We start from the raw sequence: 23,203 nt of genomic DNA on the forward strand, positions 1-23,203 counted from the left end.
ACAGAAGACAGGGTGACTTCCTAATAGCTGAGGCAGCAAATGACTGAAAGGCCGTGCTAACCTCTGGACGAAGCGGAGTTTACAGTTTACATTGTGTTTCCAGTCCTGTCCTTCCTGCACTTCAGACCAGCGCGGTCAGTTGTTTCTTTGACGGTCCCACAAACATCCAACTCATTGAATCAGAAACTTTTATTTTCTCCCAAAAGTGAATGCAGGATTTTCTTCTCTTCAGTCTTTAATATCACAGTAAATATTATCAGTATCTATTCAGCTGCTTAAAGGGGGAGGGAGGGGAACCGAGGAGCAGAGGGAATGGAGATTGGAAGTTGCAGATTTATAGAGAGTGGGTCTTTCTGAGATGCATTGAGATAAGGCCTAAAAGAGGCAGCTGTGAGCCCGGTTGTTGTCTGGACACAGTGCTGTGGCTGAGAGCAGCTGGTAAGATGAGGTAAGGGAGACTTGTTTGAGAAAGAGTGGGAGGAGACATGTTGAGAAGATGGGCGAGGCCAGGTAATAGCCAGAGTTCGTTCAACTGTTTAATTAAAATGAATAGAGGCCTTCTGTTGTACGACAAAACTATACCACAATAAGTTCACTACTAAAAATAAATTTCATGATAGGGATTTCTGCCTAGGACATTGAAAGAATCTTTACTCAACAAAGGAAAATATAAACCACAAAGGCATAGGAGTGTTTCTTTTGTTTGGGGCGGTTGGTATTCTGTTTGTTTGTTTGTTTGTTTGTTTGTTTGTTTTGAGAGGGGTGTGTGTGTGTGTGTGTGTGTGTGTGTGTGTGTGTGTGTTTTGTATATCAAAGAGCTCAGGTCACAGAGCAACCAGAATACCTGGATCCTAAGAAGGGATGGGCCTACTCCCTACATGAGATGCAGGGATGGATCCGCTGTGGCACAGCACAGAAGGACCAGGCCGCCACCACACAAGTGAATGAAAAAAAAGTCAAGTGTGACTTTAAATGTTTCCTGAGGATAAGAGAACCCTGAGATACCATGACAAAATACCTAGGACACCCAGACATGGAGATTTTTTTTTACAGAGAGACTGGTAGTTTCCCAAGGAGCTGAAGACATGAAATAGTATGTGTCCCCATGACCCTGCTAGGTGCAAAAGTTGTTGAGGTTACCATACTTGTTGTCCTTAGGACAGTTGGTTACTAGGAAACATGGCAAGAAAACCTACTTGGAAGGAAGGGTCAAGAAATCACATTGGCCTCTAAAAATATCATTAGAGGTAGCGGTCTGTCACAGAACTCACCATTGGGTTATTTGGCTGCCATGGAAAAAAGGAATAAGAAAGCTGAGGGAAAATGTCACACCTGAGCCCAGACATCCAGCCTCCTTAAACACTTAAAATAGCAGGTCCAGGGTAACTCAGAGTCCACTGCCTTCTGCCTCTATCCTAGCAAGTACTGAGTCACAAACAACAACCATCCACTGCTGAGAAGGGATCAATAGCATGGATAAGACCAAGTTCCATAGTCCAGACGTACAGGGATAGCCTAAAGCAGAAAGTGGAGCGTCACTGTTGAAAAGCACATACGACTACAGGCCCAAAGGAGAAGGCTCATTAGATGCTGTGGTGCACTGCCAGGAGCCATTAGCAACAAAAGTCTCAAATACAGTTTACCTTCTGAGTCAGTTAGTTCATCCTCAAATCAGGTCCAGCATCAAGGTCACTGTAGTTCGCCACACGGTGTCCAGGACTCAACCAGACACGGAATAGGCTCAGTTATGATTCGCGTGCTATGACTCTCAGCCAAGCACTTAAATTATAATTAATATTATTAAAATGTCTAGGGTGGCGGTCAACAAAGCATGACCCACCCCCACCCCCACCAGCCAAATCCAGACTGAGGCATGGCTTGTACAGCCGCTGAACTGAGAACATCATCGTCTACAGTTTGAAAAAGAATATATAATAGAGCCTGTATTGTGACTCAGAGCTTGTAATCCTTTCTAACTTGTCCTTTATAGAAAAAGTTTGCCAGCTCCTGACCTGGTAGAATAAGGTGACAGCATCTATAAACAGCTAGAGAATCCCAGAAATGGACACTACAAGAAAAAAAAATCAAATTGGAATGCTATGGCCAAAAAAAACAAAAAACTGTCAAGACTGTCATCAGTAGGCCTGGGTGTAGCCAAGGGGGCCGGGAATATGATTTTTAAAGATAGATCACTAGAAATAATGCTAACAATCACAGAAGGAAAAATGTGGAAATGAGAACAGAATATCCAAGTACTGTAAGATGACATCAGATGGTCCAACATCCGTGTGATTGGAGTGTCAGAAAGAAAAAGAACAGGCCTAAAGAAATAAAAAGGTGTCAAAGCACCGATCTATGACTCTCCAAGAACTCCAGGCAGAATAAGTCCATTTATACCCTCACACTATTTAAATACCTAAAATATAATGTATGTAATGAGGAAATACAGACTTAAATGCAGCTTTTAGCAAGCGCCTCCTTGTCAAAAATTGTACATAAACCAGTGAGTGATGCTGTAAAGTGAGATAGGGAGAGCTAGGCATGGTCACACAGGCCTTTAATCCCAGCACTCAGGAGGCAGAGGCAGGTGGATCACTGTGAGTTCGAGGCCAGCCTGGTCTACAAAGCAAGTCTAGAACAGCCAAGGCTACACAAAGAAACCCTGTCTCAACCCCCCCCCCCCAAAAAAACAAAAAACAAGACAAAAAACGAGATAGAGAAATCTTGGTAACCTAGACTCTAAACTCCAGAGACGATGTGTGGAATCGAGAGACATGATGGGGATGTTTGCAGACAAAGAAAGCCCGCTGCGACTAACAGCACACTGCAAGAACTCCTAAAGGAGCTTACACGAACAAAAACACTATACGTGACAAAAACTACAAAAAGAAGGCAAGAGTTCCTAAATGGGGGTGGCAGGCGATGACAGTGTTGGACCTGTATTTGATTCCCTAGTGTCCATAAAGCCAGATGTGGTGTCATGAACCTGAATCCCAGCACAGGACAGAGGCAGGAGGATCCATGGGGCTTTCTGGCCAGTCAGTCTGGCTTTAACTAGCAAGTTCCAACTTCAGTGAGAGACCCTGACTCAAAAAGTAAGGAAGAAAGCAATTGAGTAAGGTGCCAGACATTGACTGTTGCCTCCATACACAAAATGACACAGATCAAAAAATGACTTCCCAATGTGGCCTAAGTTAAAGAAAATATAAAAGGCTTTTTATTATTTATGTGACCCACTGTCTAATTGGCTTCCAGCCAAGCATTGTGATTTGCACCTTTAATCCTAACACATGGGAGGCAGAGGCAGGCAGATCTGTCTGGATTCCAGGCCAGCCAAGACTACATGGTAAAACCGTGCCTCAAAAACAACACAAAAAATAATAATGGGTTTTCTGAGCTGAAGAGTTGGCTTAGAGGTTAAGAGCACTGTCTGTTCTTCCAAAAGTCCTGAGTTCAATTCCCAGAAACCACATGGTGGGCTCACAGCCATCTATAATGAGATCTAGTGCCCTCTTCTGGCCTGCAGACACACATGTGGGCAGAATGCTGTACAAATAATAAATAAATCTTAAAAAAAAAAAAAAAAAAAAGTAAAAATAATGGGTTTTCTAAAGAATGAATTACCAAACTGTTCGTAAGTAGCCAAATAGTAAATCTTTGCAGGTTTAGGAACTACAGTCATATCTCAACTTCTCAGCAGAAAATAAAAATCTTATATTGAGTAGGTTATCAAAATACATGTCGAGTAAAACAAAAGTGTGTGCCTTTAATGCCAGCTCTCAGGAGGCAGAAGCAGGCAGGCAGGCCAGCCAAGCCTGACCTTCCCACCACCACACCCTCTCCCCACAAAGAAACCTGGTGGGAAAACCAAAACAGATCATGAGGAAATACATACATATTTTACTTTCTAAAACATATTTTTTTTTGTTTTAATTCACTTTATATCACTATAATAGCCCCGCTTCCTCCTCTCATCCTGGTTTCTCCATCCGACCCTCTTCCTCTTCCCCTTCTCCTCAGAAAAAGGGAGTCCCTACCTACTAACCCACCCCAGCGTCAGGACTCAGCGCATCCTCTCCCACTGAGGCCCAACAAGGCAGCCCAGCTAGGGGAAAGTGATCCAAAAGCAGGCAACAGAGTCCATGTCAGTGATAACCCCTAAAACATGATTATTATTCAGGAGGCAGAGGCAGGTGCATCTCTGTGACTGCAAGGCCAGCCTGTTGTCCATGGTACGTTCCAGGATGGCCAGAGCTACAGAGTGATACCCTGTCTCAGTGTGCAGTGATTAAAAGTGCACACTGCTTTTTCTAGAGGACCCAAGTTCTGTTCCCAGCACTAATATCAGGCAGCTCACAGCTTGCCTATAACTACAGCTCCACGGCCTTGGCCTCTTTGATGTGCACATACTAAGCCCAGATGAGCTTAGTTTTTAAAATAGGAAATACTCAAAATGAAAGATGTAATGAAGGTTGTTGAGTAAAAAATTCAGACAAAAAAATCAGAATTCAATACTAGCAGAGTATCTTAGTTAGGGTTTCTTTTGCTGTGAAGAGACACTGCAGGCTCAATTTTCTTAGCAAATATATTTTATTACAAACTTTTTAACCAAGAGTACCTCACTTATAGCCCAACTAACCTAAACAATAGGAAAAGGAGATTAAAGAATACAATAATGAAACCGTAAGGATATCAGTTCCAAGGAACGTTTCTCCTGGCATAGTCAGCAGGATTTCTTCTGCTGGAATCTGGAGCAACCAGAACCCAGAACCTCAACTGGAGCCCGGAGCACTGAAACCTTCCCTCGGGCGGTTCTCTCTAGGAGCGTCTTGAAGTGAAGCGATGAACAGCTAAAACTATCTCAAGTCTCCAAAGGCCCCGCCTCTTATTTTTGGCTCACATTTATACCTCCTCTCAGAATTTGTTCAAGGATGTTTTTCAGCTGGTTAATAACCAATCTCCTCCACATGGTGGTTCGACTTCTAAGGGAATAAACATCACCTGCTCTCTCACAAGTCGTTTTCTCATCCCTCACTTGTGATCTAAACAAAAGACATGTTTATCTCTCCTTCAAGACACCATGACTTCAGCATCTCTATAAAGGAAAACATTTAACTGGGGCTGGCTTACAGTTCAGAGAGTTAGTCCATTACTGTCATGGCAGCGTGCAGGCAGACATGGTGCTGAGGGTGGTCTGCATTTTGATCCACAGGCACAGGAGACTGCCACACTGGGTCTAGCTTTAGCATACACGAGACCTGAAAACCTGCCCCCACAGGCCACAAGGCCACGCCTTCTAAATAGTCCACTGTTTGTGGACCAACCAGTCAAGCACAGGTTTTCTATAGAGGGTGTTCCCATTTAAACCACCACACAAAGATTGTTGAGAGAGAGTGGGGAGAGACAGACACACTGACTGCACATACAGTCACATACACATAATTAAAAATAATTTTAAAAATAAAAATTTAAAAAAATCTAGCACTTCTCTTCTGATTCTTGGGAGAGTAGCTATTTTGCAAGCAAGAACGTTTGCCCAGCTAGCACATACTGGCTCCTTTTATCCTCACCTACCCTAGGAAAGCTACTCATATCTATAAATTTGTGATGTAATGGCACTTTCACAGCAGGGGGTTGGATATGATTTTTTTTTTTTTTTAGTTCTGAGTTAATAGGAACCATGCTATCATCACTGAAGTTATTAATGCAAGCAAAGCCCTAAACATCTAGGAGAAAGTACAATTTCATATCTTCTGAAATTTTTTTTTACAGTCTTTGCTAGTATTGAATTATGATTCTGTCTAAAATGTTTGGCTTAACAATCTACATTATGTCTTTCATCTCTAGTATTTCCTGTTTTAAACTAAGCTTATCTGGGTATACCACACACAGTTGTAAGCGCACACTCAGAAGCTGACACAAGGGCCTGCAAGGTGCCTCAGCAAGCAAAGACATTTTCCACAAAAGCCTGGAGGCTCGAGTTTGTTTTCTAGAACCCACAAACTCTACAGAGTTGTCCATATGCATCATAGCATGTTTGCCCCCACACAAAGAGGGCTGGTCTGGCGGGGGTGGAGGCAAGTAACTTTTAATTTAAAAAAGAAAAGAAAGCTGAGGCAAGAGGATTGCCAAGTTCTAGGCCAATATGAGCCTGCATAATGAGACCCTAGTTTTTGGTTAGTTGGTTGAATTGTTTTGTTTTGAAAACATACTTGGTGGTAGAGCACTTGCCTAACATATGTTTGATTCTCTAGCAGGAAAGCAGGGACTGTAGACACTAAGCCAGGGCTCCATTGCTCACCTGAGAGCCGGTGCAGACTTAGTTTCTCTGGTTCCAGCTGCAGCTGATACTCTCACCCAGGCATGCGTCTCTCATCTCATTTACTCACCTGTAGGAAAAGACTTCCTCAACCTCATAGCGTCACTGTGGATATTAGAGAAACCACAGAGACAGTGCGCACGCTGGGATGGATCCGGTAGCCCTTTGCTTCCTTCCCTCCTGACACAGAAAGTGTACTTCTCCCCTGGAAGTGGTATTCTGTCATTTCCTAAAACAGTGACATTCTGAACACAAAGACATTAGAATGTCAACCTTAAACATACAAAGGAGACACAGTTTCAAAAAAATAAATAAATGAATGGGTGGTGGTGGCACAAGCCTGTAATCCTAGCAGGTAGGTAGAGGCAGGTGGATCTAAAGTTCAAGGCGAGCCTGGTCTACAGTGTGAGTTCTAGGACAGCCAGTGGTACGCAGAGAAACCTTGTCTCAAATAAATAAATAAATAATAGATAAGTAAATAAATGAAATTTACTTAGAACTGAAGCCACATGGCCACCCTGCCGTTCTCCTGGTGTCATAAGAATTCTTTAGTGGATCAACAGTCCCCCACAAGTTGTATCCCGTATTCCTTAAGATCATGGGAAGGGCATATTAGAGCTTCATTTGTTCTCCTAAAAATAAAGAGATTTCATTTTCCTGGTGGTATTGGCAATGGGCTGGAATTGTGACTTGGTGATAGAGCGATTCTTTGATAGTACTGGCTCTTTACAGTGTGCCGGGGGTGACCAGCAAAGCTCCAGGTAAGCTGAGGGAGGAAGAAGACCCTCAGTACACAGGGCTTGGCAGTGCACGCCCCTTGTGCTCCCATATGCTGTGTTACATTGTGTCTTACTGGTCTTGTGGCCAGCGACATCCCAGAGTGGTAGACCTGGTGACTAGAATATGCAAAGCCTGGATTCCACCCCAAAACAAGGAGGGAAGGAGGGAAGGAAGGAAAACAAACTGTGTTCCTATAGGGTCTGGATTCAATTAAAGAAATCTTTGAAAAATATTTATCCCTCAGGTTGAAAGAAATACAATAAGCACATGTGACAAAGGACAATGCAAAACTGTTGTCCCCTTCTCCTAGAGCAGGTGTCACTTCATCCCACGCAGTCTCACAAAAAGTGGATCATCAACGTGACTTGGAAGGTTTCTGTTCGGTGCTCTGGAGTAAGTGATGAGTCTGCTGGGTGTGGCAGCACACACCTGTAATCCCAGCACTCAGGAGGCAGAGGCGGGCAGATTTCTGAGCCAGCCTGGTCTACATAGTTCTAGGACAGCCAAAACTGTATAGAGAAATCCCTGCCTATAGATGGATGCATAGATAGATCCATAAATAAATGAGTGAATGAATAAATAAATCCAGGACAGCTAGGACTATATAGAGAGACCCCTGCCTATAAATAAATAAAAAGGTGGATGAATAAATAAATCCAGGACAGCTGAGGCTGTATAGAGAGGCCCTGCTTTTAGACAGACAGACAGACAGATAGACAGACAGATAGAACCTGCCTATAAATGAATGGATGGATGAATGAGGGAGTGAGTGAGTGAATAAGTGAATGAATGTAGGACAACCAGGGCTGTATAAAGAAACTCTGTCTATGAATGAATGAGTGAATGAACCCAGGACAGCCAGGGCTATAGAGAGATACCCTGCTTATTAATGAATGAGTGAATGAATGAGTGAATAAATAAATAAATGAACCCAGGACAGCCAGGGCTATATAGAGAGAAACCCTGTTTAAGAATGAATGGATGGATGGATAGATGGGTGATTGGATGGTTGGATGAGTAAGTGAATCTAGGATAGCCAGGTTTATAGAGAGAGACCCTATCTCTAAGTAAATAAATGAATGAATGAGTGAATCTAGGAGAGCCAGGACTATAGAGAGAGACCCTGTCTCTAAATAAACAGATAGATGATAGTTAGATGGATGAATGGACAAATTAAAATTAACACATAAAAGTAAGTGAACAAAAAGTGTGTCTTTCTAGGCATTCTGTTTTGCTCGCTGTTGATGTGAAGCCTTTGTGATTAGCAAGAATTGTTGGAGTACCAAAATTGTTTGGATCACCAGCCAGTTCCAGTTCTTTAAAAATCTAATTCATTCCATCTTTCCCTCACCCTTGTTAATTTTCCTTTTATGTTACATTGAAAAGCATACGTGGGCATGCCATGGCACATATATGAACATCCTCTGACCCACTGACAACCTGTGGGAGTCACTTCTCTCTCCCTCCATAATATGGGTTCCAGAGAGTGGGTCACAGGCTTCGCTGTAAGCACCTTTATCCACTGCTCCATCTTGGCATCCCATTTGTGTCTTTTTATGTTCACTTTATGATATAAACAGCGTCATGCTGGGCTGGAGAATGGCTGAGAGCACTGGCTGCTCTTCCAGAAGGCCAGCGTTCAGGTCCCAGCACTGCTCGCTCCCAGCCGTCTGCAGCTGCAGCTCCAGGGAATCTGATACCTTCTTCTGTCCTCCCAGGGCGCCAGGCATGCGTACGGTACACGTGCATACATGCAAGCAAAACACGTACACACCGAGCTTTTAAAAGAAATGTCTCCTTAGCAAATGCTATAGAATATTATGTGATTTATAAATAAATAGAACATATCTAAGTACATACATTTTTTTTAAAACTTGTAGGCATATTCAGTCAGAAAAGTTTGAAAGCCTCTGGCCTAGGATCTGGCTGACTGTCAGAAGCCCTTAGGACATGAGTTGGAGGGTCTCTGACCAGGCCCAGGATTGGTATTTCATGAGACTTCATGGCTGCTTCTAATAATCTGATATATTTGAAAACCATTTCATGTGTGTTTGCTGTATCTATACTGTATGCTGAATATCTTCCAATAGCAAAATGACAACTTTAGTGAATATTCAAAAAAATGTAAGGCTCCAGCATCTGTTCCGAGTTGTAGGCATAAACTAGTTCATTGGGTTTTTGTTTTGTTTTGTATTTTTAACACGTGTTTCTACTCTTTAAGTATTTTTGGTCAAAGAAATTAATTTATGCATGAATATTAGGCTAAATCACAAGAAACTGCCAATTTTCACTCATTTTTAACCATTTTGTGTACCTTTGTTGCATATTTTGTTTATTTTTAATGTACTACTGTTGTAGTGTGGGCATGTGTCACACTTATAGGTGCATCCTGGGGAGTGAGCTCTGGTCACCAGGCTTGCACAGTAAGTCCCTTTACAAGCTTAGCCATCTCACCAACGCTGTTGTATAATTTCAAGTAAGATTTTAATAGGCCTTTGGTAATGTGTTTGCTCTTTGTGATGTGCCTGTCTTCAGCTCATTGTTCCCTATATAATAAAATCCTTTTGTGTGCCTTGAACACTGTGAACAGAGCCTTAATCCCAAAATCCCCCCAAAACCTAGAATTGTGCTTAACACATAGTGAAAAACCAACCTATTGTAGGCAACATAAGCAATTTGAAAAGTAGCTTGGCTGCCTTGTGGTCACTCCCTGCCCAAGTTGAGAGGTGCACACTGCTGCTGGCCCCAGAGTGGTGTCTTTTTTTTTCCCCAATGTGAATATATCCCTGTGGCATTTGTGCAACATGGTTAACTGTCTACTAAAAGTGTTAAGAAAAATACCAAAACTCTTCAAGAATAAAATATTTAAGAGAGATATTTCAAAGAAAACATGTAAACATTTTCAGAATTTTGTGTACCTATTTTACATATTAAATAGAAGCCATGTAGAAAAGAAAAACAGGAAAGGGAAAGTTTTAAGTTTTTCTTTTTCTTTTTACATTTATTTGGGGGGGGGCACATACATGGTGATCAGATGGCAGCTCAGGGAACTGGCTCCCGCCTTCCACCATGTGGGTCTCAGAGAGCAAATTCAGGTCATTTTGCGTGTCTGAATTAGAAGGATCAGCAGCCTGATCTGTAATACTGTGGAAGTGGGAGGGAGGGAAGAATGGGAGGAAACAGGGGAAGGGCAAACAATCGAGATGTAATATGAATAAATTAATTTAAAAAATAAAATAAAAACATATGTTAAAGAGAAAAAAAATACTTTGCTGTAAAGCGATAGCGGCAGCGTTCCTTGTGGCTTGCTGGGCAGGTTCTGTGGAACTCAGGTTTGAACCCAGGACTTCACACAAGGTGCCCAGGATCCAGCCCTAAGCTGCTCTCCAGCTCCACTTTCGGTTGGTTTTGGCTTTTATTTTGGGTTGTGTGTTTGTGTTTCTGTGTGCAGGTACATGTGTGTGGAGACCAAGAATGAACCTCAGTGCATTGTTTTTTCTGAGATAAGGGTCTCTCCGTGACCTGGAACTTACCATGTAGGTTAGGTGGGCTGGCCAACAAGCACCAGGAGCCTCTTGCCTCTGTGTCCCTGTCAGTGGGATTGTGAGCACAGGCTCCTTCACCTGGACTCTCCAGTGAGTTGTAGGAACTGAACGCTTACAAGGCAGAGTCCGCCCACTATGAGACCCCACCCTTCAGCTTTTAATTTCCAAATATGAATGTTCAGTGGTCTGGATTGCAATTTTGTGTGCATTTTACTGCACAGCTCAGGCTGAATGGCGACATCAGACAGAAGCTAGCTGTTGGCGTCCCTGGTGGTCGGGACTAAGATTGCTGCAGATGAGTTAAAATCATACATAATCTCCAAATACCACTTTAGCCACTAACTGAAGATCCTTGTCCTGTATGACTTCTTCACTTATTAAACTTGGAAACTGACACACTGAGGAGTCTGCTTTCCCTTCCCACCTTCTGCTTGGCACTGCCCTATAGTGAAGGACAAATAGAAAACGGGGCAACACGGAGGTTGCAGGACCAAGGCTCTTCACTCGCAGCATAAACACCCACCCTGATATTTACACTCAAACCTGTAGAGAGAGGTCAGTACCTAGGGGGTCAGACAAAGCAGAGCCTGGGTCCCTTTAAGAGTGGAAGTAGTGAGGGCTGGAGAGATGGCTCAGAGGTTAAGAGCACTGGCTGCTCTTCCAGAGGTCCAGAGTTCAGTTCTCAGCACCCACATGGTGGCTCACAGTCATCTATAATGAGATCTGGTGCCCTCTTCTGGTGTGCAGGTGTACTTGTAGGAGAATACTATACATAAATCTTTTTTTTTTTTTTTTTAAGTGGAAGTAGGGAGGTTTGACTTCAGATGAGAAGGGCTATACTGACAATACCTTTCAAACATCTGCGTGGTTAAATGTGTGCCTTTGTTGTCACACACCTACACTCTCGGCTCCTTGGGAAGTGGGGGCAGGAGGACTATAAAAAAAGAATTATTGATAAACAGTAACTTCCGGGCTGGAAAGATGACTCAAAGGTTAAGAGCACAGAGGGCCTAGGTTCAGTTCCCAACACCCACATGCTGGGTCACAACCTCTGTAACTGTAGTTTCTGAGGATCCGATGCCCTCTTCTGACCTCCATGGACACCAGGAACGCATGGAATGCACATACATAACATGCAGGCAAAACACATAAAATGAAATTAAGTAACTCTTTTTTAACGCTTCTGTCACTACAGGTGATCTCCTTCTTTAGCTCAAGGTTGCTGCAAGCTGGGGCTGAACTGTCAGTGGAAAGAGTCTTGGAAATCATTAAGCAAGGGGTCGTGGCACTGCCTAAAGACAGACTAAAGGTAAGCCACTAAAGCTGTTGGTCATGTGATGCGCATAGCGGCGTCTAGCAGGCATTACTCAGAATCATACTGCTTACCAGTTCTCATATGTCAGAGAGGCTAAACATTCCCTCTGCTCTGTCCTGACACCAAAAGCACAGTTCAGAAGAGAGCAGCTGAATATACTTTGACATCACCGTGCATCCCATGAGTGACCGCTGCACACCCCATGAGCAACTCACACTGTTAACAAGTGTATTTGTAATCCAGCCAAACAAATTGCATCATACAGATATCACCAAAGGCTAAGGACGGCAACAGTGCCCGATGCTTGTGAGTACCTCCCCGTGTCATGCCAAGGCCTCAGCATCTGAGTGTACCACGTCAGGGCCCTCTCAGGTAACCAGTGTTAGCCGCTGAGGCCATCGGTGCAGACACCAGTATGGAGAGATTCATTTACCCAGAGCATTACAGCTAGAAAGTGGTTGAGCTGCTTCAGGCCCAGGCAGTCTGGCTCCAGAGTCCTTGCTCACAACCCATACACTGTTGACTGTATGCCTTCATAATAGAAAGAAAAACACTTGGTGGAAGGAGGTGGGGGGGCATGGGGGGATACTGCATTTTAAGAAAACACTTTACATTTGTATGGCAGAGGCACTCTCTTGAAGTGAACTCATAGCTGAAAGTTCATGCCTCAGAACTGACCCCTTAGAGCAGTGATTCCCAACCTTCCTAACGCTGCAGCCCTTTACTACAACCGTTTCTCATGTTGTGGTGACCCTGAGCCACAAAATTACTTTCATTGCTACTTCATAGCTAACTGTAGCTGTGCTACTGTTGCGGATTGTAATGTAAAGATCTGTGGGTTTTGATGGTCATAGGCGACCCCTGTGAAAGGGTCGTTTGTCACCACCACCATCCCAAAGTGTCATGACCCACATGTCGAGAACCACTGCCTGATGGTGAGGATATTTTATGTCAAAGAAGACAAAGAATCCACTTCTCAGGGTATGGTAGCAGAGAACACAGTAGGATCTACAAGCTAGAAGCAAGACATTTGCTTGAAAGTATATGTAGCTTTTAACAAAGAAGAATGTTGCTCAAGAGAGTAGAAATTAAAACTCTTGCCCTCCGGTCACCAATGGTTTCATGTAAACAGATATGAGGAAGGCATTTTCAGCTCTGCATCCCCAGCCTCCCTTCTCATCTGCATCCCCAGCCTCCCTTCTCATCTGCATCCCCAGCCTCCTCTGGGCTACAGCAGAGAGCCAAGAGCATGTATTTCCTCCCACAAGTCTGCCGCTTTCCCTGGAGAGATGAAGGACAGAAGAAGGCTGCAGAGACAGCCCCCTCTGTCTCCACCAGCTGTTAGTCAGCTTTTCGTTACTGTAACAAAACGCCTGAAGTGATCAACTGACAGAGAGGTTTGTTCTGGTAGTTTCAGCCTGTGCATCAGTTGGCTCTTTTTCTTTGTGCTAGACATGAGACAACATGTTATAACAGAAGCTTGTGACGGAACAAAATTTTGTGCCTCATTCAGAGCCAGGGAACAGAAGAGGAAAACCTGGGGCTGCAGTGTCCCTCCGTAACCTGCAGACCGATCCAGGCCCTCTCGGTGCTTCCACTAAACACTCAGCTGCCCCATGAGCAGGACACCGTACCCTGGCACTCTGTGTCTGTGGCTGAGGCTAGCAATGGCCCCAGAGATGCAGACGTTTGCAGCAGTTCACAGAGAACTCTGGAGCCCTTCAGGGCTGTAGTCATCGTGTTGCCGCTTCCCTGTCCTGTGCCTCTCACAAAGTCATGTGCACATGAGTAGCTTCTATTTTTCTCTACCAAACCTGTCAGAACCAAAACCTCTGGTTTCAGTAGATACTGATTTAATATGAAGAACTCAGAATCTCAGAAAAGCCTGAGGGAATGAATGAAGTGAAACCACAGAAGCTGCAGGGTCATCACCACCAGTGGTCTGCTTTGCCCAGAGCATCAACATGGAAGTCCAGGAGCAGCTAGCAAGGCGCCAGCTGAGGCCAACAGGCCTGCCCACCACTGATACTAGACCTGGGTTTCCTGTGTCCTTCAGGGTATGCTCGTACCATCTTCATTTTCACAGCCTAAGGCCAAGCGCTGCAGAGTTCTGCTGGGAGTGCCACCCAAGCTCCCAGCCACTGCCTCACTCTATAGAGTGAAGGGGAAAGAGTGTCCATTGGCCCCCATAGAGTGTGGCACAGGCTCTGCAGACACTGTAATGTATTGTGAGGAGTAGCAAGCTGTTCTGGACTGTGTGTACGAGACAGAGGAGCAGCGTGACTTCTCAGGCAGCTGCAGACTTTGCTGGGAAGAACACGAATCCAGGGGAGTAGGGACAGGCTGGAGTCTTCTGTCCAGAAAAAGAGGACAGGCTACAGTTGGGCATCCTGCCATCCTCCGCATGGCTTTGCCTCTGTCTCCTTCATTGAGTTGGTTGAATGTGTTCTTTAAACAAAGTTGAAGTCCAAGGTAAGTAAATGAGTAGCGAAACAGGTGCTAGCCCTTTTATTTGATTTTTTTTTTTTTTACCATATTTTTTACTTGACACAGTAGTACAAATTTACATTTTAATACAAGTGCTCAAGTGTGGAGTCAGATCAAGGTAGTATCATATCTGTCACCCCAGACATTTGTTATTTGTTATGGGAGCATTCACAAATCCTTGCTGCAAGCTGTTACAAAATATTCACTTGATTAGTGCCAACCGTAGTAGATCTCCTGTGCTAAAAGCTATTCACCCCATATTACCACCAACCATCCTCCTCCCGTACACCCTTGCTGGGCTCTGGTAACCGGCGTTCTCTACTCTCTCTTCTCTGAGATGGATCAGTGCTGTACATCTACATGTAAGCAAGAGCATTCAATCTTTGTCTTTGTGCGCCTGGCTTATTTCCATCATCCATCCAAGTTGCTATAAATGGCAGAATTGTTTACAGTTGAGTAATATTCCATTGTGTGTGTGTAGCACATTTCCTTGTTCATTCGCTCATCCATGGCCCCGGGATTGATTCCACTTCATGGCTACTGTGAGGAGTGAGGTAGGAAAGTGGCAGTGACCATTTTAGATACATACTTGTGGTGGTTTGAATAGACTCGTGTTTGAATGCTTGGTCCATAGGGAGTGGCACTGTTGGGTGTTCTAGAGCAAGTGTGTCACTGTGGAGGAGGGTTTTGGGGTCTTATATGCTCAAGGTAGGCCTAGTGTAGCACAGTCTCCTGCTGCTGCCTGTGGACCAGGATGTAGAACTCTCCGCTCCTCCTCCAGCACCATGTCTGCATGCTTCCCACCATGACACTAAAGGACTAAACCTCTGCACTGTGAGAGATGCTGTCCTCATGATGTCTCGTCATACAACAGAACTCTAAGTACTAGGACTGTTGGATATCTTAGGGTTTCTGTTGCTGTGATAAAGCACCTTGGAGAAAGCTTGTAATCCATCATCCAAGGAAGTCTGGGCAGGAATTCAAACAGGCATAAAGCCGGAGGCAGGAGCTGATACAGATGCCATGGAGGAGTGTGGCTTACTGGTGTGCTCCCCATACCTTCCTCAGCCTGCTTTCTTTTATTACCCAGAACCACCAGCCCAGAGGTGGTACCACCCACAGTGAACTGGGCCCTCCCACGTCAGTCACCAGTCAAGAAACAAACCAGGGGCTCACCGCCAGGCTAGTCCTATGGTGACTGTTCCTCCATTGGGAGCCGTTCTTCCCAGGTGACTATAGCTGGGGTCAGGTTGTTTCTTTGGTGGCTGGCACACTGAGTCTGTCTCTAGCAGTTCTAGTGCAGTCTCTGTACTGACTGCGTCCATGTTGTGCCAGCCTTTTTAATCTCCTGACACTGTTCTCAAAATTCTGGCAATTATAACGTATCAGTAGGTTTTAGAACTTAAATTCTACAATGTTGCTGCTGCTGTAAGATACGTTTCTCATCGTTTTTATAGCAGCTGTCTAGGTGAGGGGCCTAAGAGCTCAAGACATTGAGTGCAGAGCTGGGCCCAACTACAAGCATCACCAAAGCAGCATTCTCCAGGCAGTGTTTTCACCCCATGCTAGCCTGGGCTGTGAGGAAGAGACTCGTACATTAGGGTTAGTTTGAGATCACATTTAGCATTATGTTAGTAAGCCCAAGGATGAGACAGAAGCAGGTGGCATTACAGGAAATACCCTGTAAATCACATGAGGTAAGGAGGGAAGGGCATGCAGCCTGAAGAGGAGATCCCAGGAGACACGGTGTCCAACTACTACAGGGATCATATCACAGAGGAGTCAGGCATTTCGTCTTTGGGGTGGAAACTGGACCAAGAGACCTCTTGTTAACTTTAAGAAGTTGTGTCTTCTTGACCACTTCATGAGTCGTACCTGCAGCAAAGTCCGTGAGCTTTGAACCCAGGGCCTCAAATCCATGGCACAGGAGAGGTGGGTAAAGGAACAGCATATAAACAAGCTATAAACAAGTACTATAGAACTGTTAGACATACACACACACACACACACACACACACACACACACACACACACACACACACACACACACACACACACACACACACACACACACACACACCATTCTGTGAGCCAGGCGTGATGGCGTACGCTTTTAATCCCAGCACTCAGGAGGCAGAGGCAGGCAGATCTCTGTGAATTCAAGGCCAGCCTGGTCTACAGATTGAGTACAAGACAGCCAAGGCTATACAGAGAAACCCTGTCTCCAAAAGCAAACAAACAAATGGGGGAGAAACAACAGCAACCACAGCAAGGAGTCCTGTGGGAGCTGGGTTGGAGGAAAAGGGGCTCCATTGCTCCGTTGGTAAAGGGCTTGCTGTACATGCATGAAGATCTGTAGTGCCCACAAAGAAAGCTGGGCTCAGCGACACACATTCACAACCCTCAGGGCTGGGATGGAGGAGACAGCTGGAGCCCATTGGTTAGCTAGTCTGGCATTGGCTGGTGAACTCCAGATTCAATAAGACACCCTGTCTCAAAATTAAGGTGGAGGAGCTAGGGAGGTGCTCTTGTCAATCACAGTGCCAAGATAGTAGTTCCAGTCTCCAAGATCTATGTAAGTGTTGAGTAGGCGTCAATGCAGTGTCCTTAGAACAAGCTAGCTAGCTAGACTGGCTGTGTCTGTGAGCTCTGGGTTCAGCTGAGAGACCCTACATTATGAATAAGATGGACAGCAGAGGGGCAAGACTCCTAATGCCAACACCACGTATATGTTTACAAACACACACACTTGCACTCATCGTGTGCATAACACATGCACACACACACAGTCCTATGATAGAAGGCTGCACAGAATTACAGCAAAGATATCTTGTGGGGGTTTTTGTTGTTGTTTTGTTTTTAGGGGGTTTTTTTGTTTTTGTTTTTTGTTTTGGTTTGGTTTTGGTTTTTCAAGACAGGGTTTCCCTGTGTATCTTTGGCTGTCCTGTACTCACTTTGTAGAACAGGCTGGCCTCGAACTCACAGCAATCCGCCTGCCTCTGCCTCCCACATGCTGGGATTAAAGGCATGCGCCACCAAGCCCAGCTTTATCTTGTGATTCTTAGAGTCCAGAATTCTGATTTTTCTTTCTTTTTTTCTTCCACGCTAAGTTTTGTAGAGCAGTGCCCCGTTACCAGAAGATAAAGTCTGAAGTTCTTACTCTGGGATTCTAGACAGCTCGCAGCCCCTAAGACTCCTTTCCCAGCCTTCTTCTTCCCTGACCCGTTGCTCCAGGCCACTCTCCATCTGCGTCCTCTCACCTCCCTTTATGGATTTGCTCTGCATCTAGATGTGCAGTTCCCTTCCCACCTTCTCTGTCATGTGGATGCACCACTCCCTCTTTACATTCTTTAAAGGCCCCGCTAAATTTCAAAGGACTTATGAAGACTTTCTTTTTATTCTTGCATCCACATATGTGTCTCTCCTTAAAAATGCCCAGAGCATTTTATTCCTGTGTCTTGTCCTTCTCTGCCCTGTTTTAGATGTTTCATGTCTTTCCATTCCACCAGTAGCTCATCTGCAGCCCCTGCTGCCTAGCTCAGCCCACGAAATGAGTGGAGGAGTGAACCACCCGTGCTCTGTACTCTTTGGAGGAAATGGGGGGTTGTTAGCATCTAGAAGTTGAGGAGCCAAAAATTCTGTAGCTTTAGATGTGCTTTTCAAATTTTATCCTGCCACCCACTGGCATCTTTGTCTAAGTGCCTCTCTCTGTTCTCAGCACCGTCCTAGACACAGTGCATAGACCAGTGGGCAAGACAGAGGAGCCCTCCTCACGCAGAGCTTACAGTTGTGGCAGAGATGCACTGTAGGTTAAAAATGTAAAATAAGTGCTATTTTAGAAAGCAGTGAGTAGTAGAAAAGTCAGGGGGAGAGGAGGGTGGCAGTGTAGGGGGTGGGACAGAGTCCGTACTGTTTTCATTGTTGCTGTCATTTGTACAGAATTTTATGTTTACAGAAAAGGAACAGATAGTTCAGTTCCAGCTCAGGGAGGAAGCTCAGGTGAAATGCATTCTGGGTCCACACTGGGCACAGGCACAAGTCTGTATGGAGGGTCCTTGGCGCTGGATAGCCAGCCAGGCTAGACCATTCGTGAGCTCCAGGTGAGAGAGCTGTTGTCAAAGAAAATAAGCAGCATCCTTGATGGTGACGCCAAGGTTGTCCTTTGGCCTCCACATGTATGTGCACACATGTACCTAACACACACACATAAAAAGTGATAATAGTTACAATCGTGTTCATTCCTGTCTCGGTACTGTTAACGAAGCCATAGGCTTCCCTGACTTGGCTGTCATTCTCTCCTGTGCCCTTTTCCACTCCGACCTCTTCTCCAGGACCCTCGCAGTGAACTACTGCATCTTGGTCTCCTCCTGCCTGTCTCCTCGTTCACGGTTGTGATACGTACTGTTCTTTTGTATGTAGGTTTTTCTTTCTCCTGGGTCTGTTGAAGCTGTGTATATGTGGCCAAGGCCACAGAAGCATCCGCAGTACGGTCAGGAGGTGTGTGATGTCTGCAGGGCTGAGGTAGTGTTGGCATCTCCAGGCTTCTCCAGGGAAGCATGGCTATTTATTCCTTTGGAAATGGTAACTATCTTGGGAGTGAGACTTATCTTTTTTGCTGCTTTGCTATTTCTCCTCAAAGTCTGGCCTTCTGATTTTACCATCTATCAGTGTGTCTGGCTGACAACAGAGGACCACAGTACCACACTACCACACACTAGTACACTGTGGGATTCGATAAGTGACAACTTTGTAGTTCACTCTGTAGGTTTTAGTTCCGTTTTATTTTTGCTCGGATTTCTCTAGCTTTGGTCAGTGACTCCCTGGGGTTGGTGACCCTGTCCTTTGACATACCCCACCTCATTCTGAGTTCTTCTTGGCCCTGTGGAATGCTGCAGGTTAGTCTTGTGTCTTCCATGCCCAGGCCCAGAGCTGGCTGGGTGCTGGGCCACCTTTTGCCAGACCTTTCTGCACCTCGGGTCCTTCCTCCCTCTCTCCCATTAACAGCTGGTGCATTGTGCTCTGCGCCCTTCATAGGCACCCTTCCTCTTGTTTGTCTCCTCCTGGTCTGACTCAGCTCCTTTCTCCTCACCCTCGCTCCTTGTGTCCTCAGTCCCTTCTTACGCATACTGTGATGCCTGATTTATTTTTCTAATAAACATTCTTCGTCCAATAACCCTTCCGTGGGCCATAGAAATAGTGAGGCTTGACCTCAGAGCAAAATGAATTACAGAGTGCAAGCCATATTGTCCTTTTATCGTACTGTACTCAAGAAGAAATGATTCTTTAGGACAGTCACATATGCATGGAAAGGCAGCCTTTTCATGGCTATAGCCAGTAGAGAAATTAGGTAATCTGTGGGGGCTCCAGAGAAGTTAACCCTTGTTTAGAGTAATATACTATTAAGGCCAAGGTCATGAGTAAATCCTTGAAGGCAGACAGGTACTTTTGTTCTGGAACATGGGGAAAAAAATTGTACCCCTGGGCTCAGCTTGCCATCGCATTCTGTGGTTATAGAGGTTGGAAGATGGATGGTTCCTTTTAAAAACAGAAAACAAAACAATCCATCACCCATACTAGAGGCGAAGCTGGACTTGCAGTTACTCACGAGTACTGAGTCATGCTCTGTTGCTCCAAATGAGAGCCTGTCATCGCCACAGATACCACTCGGAAAGGGGCTGCTTAGCTTTAGAACCAAGCCTTGCCGCAGCCATCTTAATCCTCTTGGGGGAAGTAGTGTTTGTAATATAACAAGTCCTATAACCAAGACACTGCAGCATCTGAAGTTGATTAGAAAGGCTGTGTGTTGAACGTCATTGGTATGCCACATGAGCGTGATCAGTCATTCACGGCAGTTTGCGTGCGTGTGTGTGTGTGTGTGTGTGTGTCTAATAATAGCTTTATATATGTGATAGAGTTGTAGGAATGGATTTCAGGTTGGAAATACTATTTTAATAAACTCTATGGATGTGTAGAGTAGTGTCTACATAGTGATTTGTCACATATATATGATATATATATATATGGACATTACATTTCAGTTTTTTGACTACCTTGGCTTAAGAGAACCATAAAACTCATGAATTTACTCATTGGCTAAGACAATGACCCTGTCATCTTGACATTTTCCTTTTATTGAAGAATAAAGACTGAATTTGTAGCCTTATTCTCCCAATTTTGGACGAGTAAACATTAAGATCTAAACGCCCGTGACACAGTAATTGACATTCAACCAAATAAAACACTTCTCAATCGAATCTTACTTGACATGGTCTTCTAAAATATTTGCATAATAGTCTGTGTGGGAATGTGTACTCATTGGCTAGATCTGTCTATATAGTTAAACAACTGGGCCGTTCAAAGTAAACAGTATTACTATCATTCTAAACATTCTCTTTTGACTGGTGTTCCATGAAGTCTGGGAAAGGCAGCACTGGGTCATTACGTTTTCCGACCTTCTTGCTTAAACTAGAGACTAAAGAGCAAGTTCTGACGTCCCAGGTTGTTTGTTTCTCATCTGAGGTTTAATGTTAGCTGTGTCCTTTGCAAGCCACATTAGGAGCGTGGCTTGGAGCTCTCCCTCTGCACCCATAGCACAGCATGGTCCTGGCTCCCGGTTTGCTGGCATATGCTCACTGCCACACTGCCTCATACATGAGAGTATGGGGCTCCTGGTCCCTCTTTACATGGGCTGTTAATTTTCTTTGTCATTGGAGGAATAAGACTGATAACACATGTAGCATTTGAAAATTAGGTAATGTTTTTGAGGAAAATTCTATCAGAAGATAACTTCTCTTTTAGTCCAGTAGGAAATTGTGGAATAACTTGATAAATCATAATAATGAAAAATGATGACCAGCTCACACTAGATGGGGGTATTTTACAGGGTGGGTGAGTATGAGTCCATTTGTGTGAGTGTGGGCATGAGTGTGCAACAGTACACGTGGTGGGGGTGGAGCAGAGGCCAACCTCAGATGCCAGTCCCGGCCTTCTTCCTTGTTTGAGGCAGGGTTTTCTTTTCTTTCCTTTGTTTCACTTTTCTTTTAAGATTTATTTATTTATTACTTATACAGTGTTCTGCCTGAATGTATACCTGCGTACCAGAAGAGGGCACCAGATCTCATGATAGATAGTTATAAGCTACCATGTGGTTGCTGGGAATTGAACTCCAGACCTCTGGAAGAGCAGCCAGTGCCCTTGACCTCTGAGCCATCTCTCCAGCCCCAGAATTTTCTTACTATTCACTGCTGTGCGTGCCGAGTGAGCTGGCCTCTGCACCGCGCACGTGTTCTTGTCTCTGCCTTCACCCACCAGGAGGACTAGACATTTGCACTACTGTGTCCAACTTTTTCCTGGTTGGTTGTGGAGGCCTGAGCTCAGTTCATCAGGATTGTACAGAGCCTCTTACCCTCAGCTGTCTCCCCAGCTATAAGGGAATTATAAAGTCTTTGCTTTTTAAGTGTAATTTTTAGAATATTTTCACAGCTGTCATAAATTACATACAAAGTACATACACAAGAAAAGTTAAATTAATTTTTCTGGAGGGTGTTTTATTAAATTTATTAATTTTATTTTATGTGTAAGTGTTTTGCCTGCATATATGCCCTGTGTGTGCTTGTGTGGCAGATTTGGCGGGGGGGAGTCCTAGAACTCACTCTGTAGACAATGTTGACTCAAACTCTGACAGAGATCAATCCTACCCAAGTGCTAGGATTAAAGGTGTGCACCACCACAACCAGGCTATTTTATAGATTTTTTACTATAGAAACTCCTGCCTCTCTTCCCCAAATGTCACTTTTGTCAGATGTCTGATTTCTGTAATGTACAAATAGCACATTGTAACTTTTAAGTGTGGTTGGACTGTGGGTCATTCTACCCATGCTAGTTACTTTGCTCCACTTGAGCACAGTATTGCTGGACACCTTTGAAAGAAAAAGGGTACATGCAACATGACCCAGCTCTCAGGAGAGGAAGGGCACACCCTAGCAGAGGTAGCTACCAGAAGGGCAGTTGTCAGATAGATGCCAGAGGACGCAGGTTCTGGAAGGAACACATAACTGGACCAGGCAGGCCGAGTGAAGGAAAAACCCAGGCTTGACCTTTTCTGTCTGGAAGGAAGGTAAGGTTTCCATGGGCAAAAGAAGAAATGGAAGCAAAGGAAGTCTGTGAGAGAGAGACAGTCCAAGCTTAGTGTTCAAGGGAACAGCTGGACTAAAATTCTCCTACCAAGCCAATGTATCTTCTGTCACCTGATATGACAAAGTATTAGACTAGTGTCTTTCAAACTTTTTTTTGACTGCCATTTCCAATTAAATGCACGAGCACACATATATTTACACCATGTTTACCAGTATACACACTTGCATACAAGTAAAACAAAGTTTTGTAAAACAGTACTCTGAGTATACTGGATGGTTTTGTCCCAACTTGCCACAAGTTGGAGTCATCAGAGAGGAAGGAGCCTCAGTTGAGGAAACACCTCCATGAGGTCCACAGTCAGGCATTTTCTCAATTAGTGATCAATGGGGGAGGGCCCAACCCATTGTGGGTGGTGCTATCCCTGGGCTGGTGGTCTTGAGTTCTATAAGAAGGCAGGCTCAGCAAGCCAGGGGAAGCAAGCCAGTAAGCAGCACCCTCCATGGCCTCTGCATCATCTCCTGCCTCCAGGTTCCAGCCCTACTTGAGTTCCTGTCCTGACTTCCTCCAGGGATGGACTGTGACGTGGAAATAAGCCAAATGAACCCTCTCATCCCCAACTTG

General features: G+C 44.6%; 3 protein-coding genes across 4 annotated transcripts in view; 2 read left to right on the top strand and 1 right to left on the bottom strand.

Annotated features, from left to right (window-relative positions):
* The window catches only part of Rpl17 (ribosomal protein L17), a 390,846-nt gene that overhangs the window by 245,520 nt on the left and 122,123 nt on the right, over nt 1–23,203 (top strand). The window lies entirely within an intron of this gene.
* Nucleotides 1–23,203, top strand: part of Dym (dymeclin) — a 262,842-nt gene that overhangs the window by 201,778 nt on the left and 37,861 nt on the right. For both annotated transcript variants that reach the window (XM_051163665.1, XM_051163666.1), the window contains one exon: nt 11,840–11,953. In XM_051163665.1, coding sequence (XP_051019622.1) covers nt 11,840–11,953 — 114 coding nt within the window. The remainder of the gene's footprint in view (nt 1–11,839; nt 11,954–23,203) is intronic.
* Nucleotides 1–23,203, bottom strand: part of Ctif (cap binding complex dependent translation initiation factor) — a 464,175-nt gene that overhangs the window by 50,181 nt on the left and 390,791 nt on the right. The window lies entirely within an intron of this gene.

This window comes from Acomys russatus, chromosome 20 (assembly GCF_903995435.1).
Source record: "Acomys russatus chromosome 20, mAcoRus1.1, whole genome shotgun sequence".
Taxonomy (NCBI): Eukaryota; Metazoa; Chordata; class Mammalia; order Rodentia; family Muridae; genus Acomys; species Acomys russatus.